Source organism: Pseudorasbora parva, unplaced genomic scaffold (assembly GCF_024679245.1).
Source record: "Pseudorasbora parva isolate DD20220531a unplaced genomic scaffold, ASM2467924v1 scaffold_90, whole genome shotgun sequence".
Lineage (NCBI taxonomy): Eukaryota > Metazoa > Chordata > Actinopteri > Cypriniformes > Gobionidae > Pseudorasbora > Pseudorasbora parva.
Genome location: NW_027125124.1, coordinates 27,088 through 36,362, shown reverse-complemented (window position 1 = coordinate 36,362; position 9,275 = coordinate 27,088). Strand labels below are relative to the sequence as shown.

Genomic DNA, 9,275 nt, shown 5'->3' with positions numbered 1-9,275 from the left:
TTCAACCCAACTTGGGTTGTTTTTAACCCAGCATTTTTTAGAGTGTACATTTGAGGATTTAAAGAGTAGAAAATAAAAATAAAATACATAAAAAAAAGATAAAAAAAAAGAAGATAAAATAAAATAATTCACATGGTGGGAAAATCTCTATTAGGCAACTGTAACTTCTTAAAGGACCCGACCTGGTCTTGTATCACATTAACTTCACTGGGGTGTCAAATGCTTCACACAATATGAGATCCCCCTGTAACTCACCATGCTGTAACACTGCTGACATCTCACATATAAGCATAGTGACTAATTATCTCCAAGTGTGGACTTGTTGACACTCTTAGACATTATTGGTGTGACAATTGCTCAATCATAGCGGCCCTTCGTTATCACTGTTTCCCATCAAGCTCACTGCCGACGTCACCTGTCAAAACCAGGGCGCCACGGTGAAACGAAGACCCTGTTGCTGACATGGCTGTTTTCTCTTTTCTCCCCCTTTGTATTGTTCATTTCAACACAATCTGCCATATGCTTCCCACTACAGATGATGAGAGGCTGGATAAAACATTGGGACGTGAGTGAGTGTACTTGGGTGGGGGTCGGGGTGATATCTCTAAAGAAAGCTTCTGAACTGTCAGCGTTCTGTCAGGTGCGGAGGGTGAGGAGGGGGGAAAGTGGTGCACATGAACTCATTGATGTGTTTGACTTTGTGTGGCGTTAGCAGATTTGGGTGGCAAAACCTGAAAGGGTGGAGAACAACAGAAGGAACAAGACGAGGAAAACCTCTCTAGTTTGAAGTGAAACAGAACAGTCGTTGACTAATGTCTTCCTCTGTTTCTCCGTTTCTTAGATGTCGGGGATGAGATGACGAAACCTGTGAGTGCTGTCCAGCCCCCCACTACCCAGCACCGGGACAGGAGTGTGGGTTCAAGTATGAAGGACTGCCCCTATTGTGGCAAATCTTTCCGCACTTCCCACCATCTGAAGGTTCACCTAAGAATACACACAGGTGAGAAACGTCTCAGGTTACGTATGTAACCCTAGTTCCCTGAGGGAACGAGACGCTGCGTCGAAACGCTGTGAGAACGCCTCTGCGTTAATGCGTCGTGAAGCGCCTGTAGAACCATTCCATCGGAAAAAAGATCGATCGTCGGCGTGATGACGTCATCGACCGGAAGCTATAAAACGTCCGTGAAAACAAACAGGAACTAACTTCTGATAAAGCCTGAAGTAAGTGATCACGGACACGCCGGGAGTATGGCAGAGCGACGCAGCGTCTCGTTCCCTCAGGGAACTAGGGTTACATACGTAACCTGAGACGTTCCCTTTCGGGGAACTCGAGCTGCGTCGAAACGCTGTGAGAACGCTTATACCCACATCGCCATAGGACCAAGTGTCTCGTATGTGTGAAACCGAAGCGCACACGGTTACGAGAGAACCTGTGCCCCTACTGTAGATGCCAGGTCTAGCTCGTAGAACCTGACGAAGGTAGAAGGAGACGACCATCCGGCCGCGTTACATATATCATGGAGGGAAGCCCCCGACAAAAGTGCTTTAGAAGCAGCCATACCCCTGGTAGAATGTGCCCGGACAGCCAAAGGAGATGGCTGCCCGGCAGCTTCATAAGCAAGTGAAATGGCCTCGGCCACCCACTTGCTCATCCTCTGCTTGGATACAGGAGCCCCCTTCTTAGGGGGTCCGAAGCAAACAAACAATTGTTCAGTTTTTCTCCACAGGGCAGCTCTGTGGACATAAGTATCCAGTGCCCTCACCGGACACAGCAGATTTAATCTTTCCTGGTCTGACGTCAAGAATGGAGGAGGACAGAAGGCTTGTAGAGTGATGGGGCCCCGTGGGCTCGTAGGAACCTTGGGGACATAACCCGGCCTGGGATGCAGAAATGCTTTCACCATCCCAGGCGCGAACTCTAGACATGAGGGCCCTACTGACAGGGACTGAATATCTCCTATCCTTTTAAGAGATGAAATGGCCAAAAGGAAGATAGTTTTCAGGGTGAGGAACTTATCCGAAACCTCCTCCAAAGGTTCGAACGGAGGTCCGGACAAGCCCCTCAAAACAATGGCCAAGTCCCATGCCGGGACCCTCGAGTGCATAACTGGCCTCAACCTTAATGTGCCACGAAGGAAGCGTGTAATTAGAGGGTGTCTTCCCAAAGACACTCCACTGCAAGGGACGTGGACAGCGCCCAAGGCCGCCACGTACACCTTAAGTGTGGAGGGGGTCAACCCTGCAGAGAACCTTTCCTGCAGGAACTCCAGCACTGTACCAACCGGGCAGTTAACTGGATCCCACTGGCGTTCTCTGCACCAAGCTGAGAAAAGTCTCCATTTCAAAGCGTACAGCTTCCTCGTGGACGGAGCTCTGGAGTGTAGGATGGTCTCTACGACCTCGGCCGAGAGACCCTCCTCTATGAGCCTAGCCCCCTCAGAGGCCAGGCCCACAGTTTCCACATCTCCGGGCGTGGGTGCAGGAATCTCCCGCCCGCCTGAGAGAGTAGATCCCTCCTGGTCGGAATCTCCATCGGAGAGCCTTCCAGGAGAGATATCAGGTCCGAAAACCATACTCGGGTCGGCCAGTTCGGGGCCACTAGGAGTACCTGGGCCCCGTCCCGGCGTACCCTCTCCAGAACTCCTGGAAGCAGAACAATCGGGGGGAAGGCGTACAGAGGCAGCCTCGGCCACTCCTGTACCATGGCATCCAGCCCCAGCGGAGCCGGATGGGTCAGAGAAAACCACCGCGGGCAGTGAGAGTTCTCTGCCGAAGCGAACAGGTCTATCTCTGCTTTCCCATAAACCTTCCATAGGAGCTCCACCACCTCTGGGTGGAGTCTCCATTCCCCGGGCCTCGGCCCCTGTCTCGACAGGTTGTCTGCTTCCTGGTTTAGGGCCCCCGGGATATATACTGCCTTGATTGACAGCAATTTCCCTTGGGCCCACAGGAGGATCCGATGTGCCAATTTGTCCAACGGACGAGACCTCAGACCCCCCTGGTGATTTATATAGGCCACCACGGACGTGTTGTCTGTTCTGACTAGTACGTGGTGGCCCCTGAGGTCGGGCAGGAACTGTTTCAATGCAAGAAACACTGCGAGCATCTCCAGCCGATTTATGTGCCAGTGCCGCTGATGTTCCTGCCATAGACCCTGGGATGAGCGACCACTCATGGTCGCCCCCCAGCCCGTGAGGGAGGCGTCTGTCGTTAGCGTTACGCGACGAACATGAGCCCCCAACACGGGACCCTGAGATAAAAACCCCGGGTTTTTCCACATGACCAGAGCACGTAGGCATCGCCGCGTGACTTTGATCGTGCGGAGCGGATTTCCCCTCGGGGAGAACCCTTGTGTTTTGAGCCACCACTGCAGTGGCCTCATGTACAGTAGGCCAAGAGGTATCACGTTGGACGCTGCTGCCATGAGACCTAACAGTTTCTGGAACTGTTTCACAGTGACGGCTCGGCCTAGCTTCTGTTCTTTGGCGGCTGCCAGGATCGACGCTATGCGTGTTGGCGATAATTGCGCCCGCATAATTATCGAGTCCCAGTTCACACCTAGAAAAGTGGTTCTCTGAGCCGGAGAAAGCACACTCTTCTTGGCGTTCAGCCTCAACCCCAGCTTCGACATATGGGCGAGAACAGCATCTCGATGCTGAACCGCCATCTGCTCTGTATTCGCTAGAATCAGCCAGTCGTCGATGTAGTTCAGTATGCGGATGCCCTGAAGACGCAGCGGCGCCAGAGCTGCATCCACACACTTGGTGAACGTGCGGGGTGACAGTGCTAGACCGAAGGGAAGTACACGATATTGGTATGCCTCTCCCCCGAAGGCAAACCTCAGGAACTTCCTGTGATGTGGACGGATGGAGACATGAAAATACGCATCTTTGAGGTCTATGGTGACAAACCAATCCTCCGATCTGACCTGCGCTACAATCTGTCGGAGTGTAAGCATCTTGAATTTGAGCTTGGCCACCGAGCGATTCAATAGCCGCAGATCTAATATCGGGCGTAAGCCCCCATCCTTCTTCGGCACGATGAAGTAACGGCTGTAAAAGCCAGACTCCCTGCTGGGAGGGGAAACCCTCTCTATAGCCCCTTTTTGCAGGAGTGTCTCTACTTCCTGTGCCATTACCAGAGCCTGCTCCGGGCCCACCACTGTAGGTAGGACACCGCAGAAAGGAGGTGGCCGACTTCTGAATTGAATGGCATACCCCTTTTCTACTATCTGCAGGACCCACTGAGATATATTTGATAGACGTTTCCATTCGTCTAGAAAATCTACTAAGGGAACCAGCCTCTCGAGGCTGGCCTCTGGTGTATTTTGAGCAACAAGCACAGTGCCCTGAAGCGGCGGACCGGCAGGGAACAACTGACTTGACTGCTCGGGGACCCCCCGAAGGGGGTGCGGACCACCCTCGGGTGGCCCGCGGAGACCGACTGCGCCCCGGCATTGCGGCAGGGTTGGCAGCGCGGCCCCCCGAGGGTGCCGTAGGGAAACGGGTACCGTAGGCAGGGGTAAGCACCGTTTCCCTACGGGGGGAACCACCCTCAGCGTCCTGACGCTTCTGGCGTCAGGAACGCTTCGACGAAGCCTTCTTGGCGATCAGGACTGTCCGCAGATCAGCCCTGCCCCTTGAAGGCTTCGTCTGAGAGCGCCGCCCCTGGTCCCCGCGCTGAGGGGGAGCCCGAGCGGCGACGCTCTGCTTTTGTTGTGCCCTGTGAGCTGAGCTCGTACTCGGCTTGGGCTGCCTGATGTCAGCGGCAGCCCCAGGGACCTGGACTCGGAGAGGGAGAAACTGCTTCAGCGCCGCAGCTTGTTTCTTTGACTCCTGGAACCTCTCGGTGACAGTGTGTACTGCGTCACCGAAGAGGCCACCAGGAGACAGCGGTGCGTCGAGCAGAAAGCTCTTCTCCCTCTCTTTGATTTCGGTGGGGTTGAGCCATAAATGTCTCTCCGTAGCCACCAATGCTGCCATCGAGCGGCCAACACATCTGGCCGTCTCTTTGGTGGCCCGGAGAGTTATATCAGCTGCTGTTCTAAGCTCATTTATGACGTCACCCCCCACTTCATCGCGTCCATCTAGATCCCTGAGCAGGTCAGCCTGATAAGCCTGCATAATTGCCATGGTGTGAAGGCATGCAGCAGCCTGACCTGCCGCCGAGTACGCTTTGCCCACCAGTGCCGACGTTGTTTTCAATGGTCTGGTGGGCAAAGTCGGGGCCTTTAGGGACGATGCCGAGGAAGGCGAGAGATGGCTCGCAAGCGTCTCTTCTACCTTTGGCATCGCCCCATAGCCGTAGTGCTTCAGCCCCATGATGTTACTATAGACCGTAGTCTGAGGGCTGAACACACGGTATGATGCCGGTCTCCTCCATGATGTTGCCACCTCGGTGTGCAAATCATGGAAGAATGGCAGGCCCCGCCGCTGAGGTTCTGAAGCGCGAGCGGGCAGGAATCTTTCGTCTAATTTACTAGAACGTCTCTTTCCTGCCTCAGATCTTTCTACGGGCCAGTCAATGTTTAATCTGGCCACGGCTCGCGTTAGAACCTCAACGAGCTCATCACTCGCAGGAGACTGAAGTGGCGAATCTTCAGTCGCGATGCTCTCAACGTCCACCTCCTCGGAGCTGGATAGTTGGAGCACCGGCGGCTCTCTCGGGGGGGAAGAAACCGCAATGCGTGCTTCCAAGCCCCGAGAAGAACCGCTGGATGGAGCGGGTGAGGGCAGAGATAAGGCAGCGCCCGTCTCAAACCCCTCCGCAACATCCAATTGTGAACCCCACGACTGCAGCCTCCGCTCTGCCTCGGCAGCAGCGGGACCAGAGCCGCGGGGAACACGAGCCGAGGCACCCTCCTCGAAGAGTGCCCGGCGGGAGCGCAGCGTTCTCAGTGGCATACGCTCACAGTGCTCGCAAGCAGCCCCCTCGAGGGCTGCCTGGGCATGCTGCGCTCCCAAGCAGGCAACACAAAGAGAGTGTGTATCCCCACTCGTGATGTAGCGTGGGCAGGGATGAACACACCTCTTAAAGTTACTGCTTTCGCTCGCCATTTCTCTATCTATTTTATTTTCTCTTTTTTGTAAAATATATGGAATATTTAACAAAGGGTGGAAAAACTCTTTCAATAGACAGACAAAAACACCAAATAGACAGACAGGTTCACACAGATCGCTTACTGAAGGCACAGAAGCTAGTTCCTGTTTGTTTTCACGGACGTTTTATAGCTTCCGGTCGATGACGTCATCACGCCGACGATCGATCTTTTTTCCGATGGAATGGTTCTACAGGCGCTTCACGACGCATTAACGCAGAGGCGTTCTCACAGCGTTTCGACGCAGCTCGAGTTCCCCGAAAGGGAACTGGTCCATGAAGCAAATGTACTGCATTTTAGGCCTTTACATTCATTTAACATGTATAGTGACATACATGTAAACCCAATCAAAGTTGTTTTCCACTTTAGTGGAATTTAACAACACTGAGCCCATAAATGAACTTCAGGTATGTGAGGGAGGACGCTCCAGCCCAGCAGAGTAATGATGTGAGCAGTGCTGGTCCAGTGGCTGTCAGGAGACCCTGCTGTTCCACCCAAGAGCAAGGCTGAGGCTCACTAGCAGGCACAGCTGGCCTAGTTAACATGCAGGATAACCAGGATAAGCACTCAGAGGTCACCTTAGATTCAGCACACTGCTGTCTCTGTTTATGTATAATGAGTGTTCAAATTTAAGTCATAGCCTCTTTTAAAATAATAATAATAATAATAATAATAATAATAATAATAATAATAATAATAATAAAATACAGTTTATACAATAATAAAAAAACAATATTAAAAATCAAGTAAAACACGTATTATAAATATTATCGTTTAATTTTCTTATTTCTTTAACTTAGGTTTTCCCTTTTCTTTGCATTTAAATTTTAATTGTCTTAAAGGTATATACAGTATACCGGTCAAAAGGTTGGAAACATGACTAATCTTCAATATATCTATTTGAATATATTTGAAAATATATTTCTATGATGGTAAAGGTGTATTTTCTGCATCATATATACAGGTCCTTCTCAAAAAAAAAAAAGCATATGGGATAAAAGTTCATTATTTTCCATAATTTAATGATAAAAATTAAACTTTCATATATTTTAGATTCATTGCAAACCAACTGAAATATTTCAGGATGATTTTGGCAAACAGCTCATGAAAACCCAAATCTAAAAAAAATTGCATATTTCATCCGACCAATAAAAGAAAAGTGTTTTTAATACAAAAACAGTCAACCTTTAAATAATTATGTTCAGTTATGCACTCAATACTTGGTCAGGAATCCTTTTCCAGAAATGACTGCTTTAACTGCTGAGGTGTTATGGAGGCCCAGGATGCTTTGATAGCGGCCTTAAGCTCATCCAGAGTGTTGGGTCTTGCGTCTCTCAACTTTCTCTTCACAATATCCCACAGATTCTCTATGGGGTTCAGGTCAGGAGAGTTGGCAGGCCAATTGAGCACAGTAATACAATGGTCAGTAAACCATTTACCAGTGGTTTTGGCACTGTGAGCAGGTGCCAGGTCATGCTGAAAAAACAAATCTTCATCTCCATAAAGCTTTTCAGCAGATGGAAGCATGAAGTGCTCCAAAATCTCCTGATAGCTAGCTGCATTGGCCCTGCCCTTGATAAAACACAGTGGACCAACACCAGCAGCTGACATGGCACCCCAGACCATCACTGACTGTGGGTACTTGACACTGGTCTTCAGGCATTTTGGCATTTCCTTCTCCCCAGTCTTCCTCCAGACCCCGGCACCTTGATTTCCGAATGACATGCATTTTTCATCCGAAAAAAGTACTTTGGACCATTGAGCAACAAAGTGTGTTTTTTGCCACACTTTTTCCTTCCCATAGACTTCCCACTGAGGTGCCTTGATACAGCACTCTGGGAACAGCCTATTCGTTCAGAAATTTCTTTCTGTGTCTTACCCTCTCGCTTGAGGGTGTCAATGATGGCCTTCTGGACAGCAGTCAGGTCGGCAGTCTTACCCATGATTGCGGTTTTGAGAAATGAACCAGGCTGGGAGTTTTTAAAAGCCTCAGGAATCTTTTGCAGGTGTTTAGAGTTAATTAGTTGGTTCAGATGATTAGGTTAATAGCTTGTTTAGAGAACCTTTTCATGATATGCTAATTTTTTGAGATAGGAATTTTGGGTTTTCATGAGCTGTATGCCAAAATCATCGGCATTAAAACAATAAAAGACCTGAAATATTTCAGTTCGTGTGCAATGAATCTAAAATATATGAAAGTTTATTTTTTATCATTACATTATGGAAAATAATGAACTTTTATCTATATCTATATCTATATATATATCTATCTATCTATCTATCTATCTATCTATATATGTATATATATATATATATATATATATATATATATATATATATATATATATATATATATATATATATATATATATATATATATACATTCACCTAAATGATTATTAGGAACACCTGTTTAATTTTTTTATTAAAGCAATTATCAAATCAACCAATCACATGGCAGTCGTTTCAATAGATTTAGGGGTGTGGTCCTGGTCAAGGCAATCTCCTGAACTCCAAACTGAGTGTCAGAATGGGAAAGAAAGGTGACAGTTGAAGACTGGACAAATGTTGATGAGTCTCGATTTCTGTTGAGACATTCAGATGGTAGAGTCAGAGTTTGGCGTAAACAGAATGAGAACATGGATTCATCATGCTTTGTTACCATTGTGGTGGTGTAATGGTGTGGGGGATGTTTTCTTGGCACACTTTAGGCCCCTTAGTGCCAATTGGGCATAGTTTAAATGCCACAGCCTACCTAATAATTATTTCTGACCATGTCCATCCCTTTGGCCACCATGTACCCGTCCTATGATGGCTACTTCCAGCAGGATAATGCACCATGTCACAAAGCTTGAATCATTTCAAATTGGTTTCTTGAACATGACAATAAGGTCACTGTACTAAAATGCCCCCCACAGTCACCAGATCTCAACCCAACAGAGCATCTTTGGAATATGGTGGAACGAGAGCTTCGTGCCCTGGATGAGCATCCCACAAATCTCCATCAACTGCAAGATGCTATCCTATCAATATGGGCCAACATTTTCAATTTGAATACATTTGAAAATATTCCTGTGATGATAAAGCTGTATTTTCAGCATCATTCCTCCAGTCTTTAGTGTCACATGATCCTTCACAAATCATTTTAATATTATTGTTGTTGCTCAGGTTACATTTA

The 9,275-nt window shown here is 48.5% G+C and overlaps 1 protein-coding gene across 1 annotated transcript in view; it reads left to right on the top strand.

The window, feature by feature from the left end:
• The first annotated feature begins 519 nt into the window (after positions 1-519).
• Positions 520-9,275, top strand: part of LOC137068549 (zinc finger protein 536-like) — a 31,827-nt gene continuing 23,071 nt past the window's right edge. Inside the window, exons 1-2 of the mRNA XM_067437361.1 lie at positions 520-565; positions 842-1,000. Coding sequence (XP_067293462.1) covers positions 520-565; positions 842-1,000 — 205 coding nt within the window. The remainder of the gene's footprint in view (positions 566-841; positions 1,001-9,275) is intronic.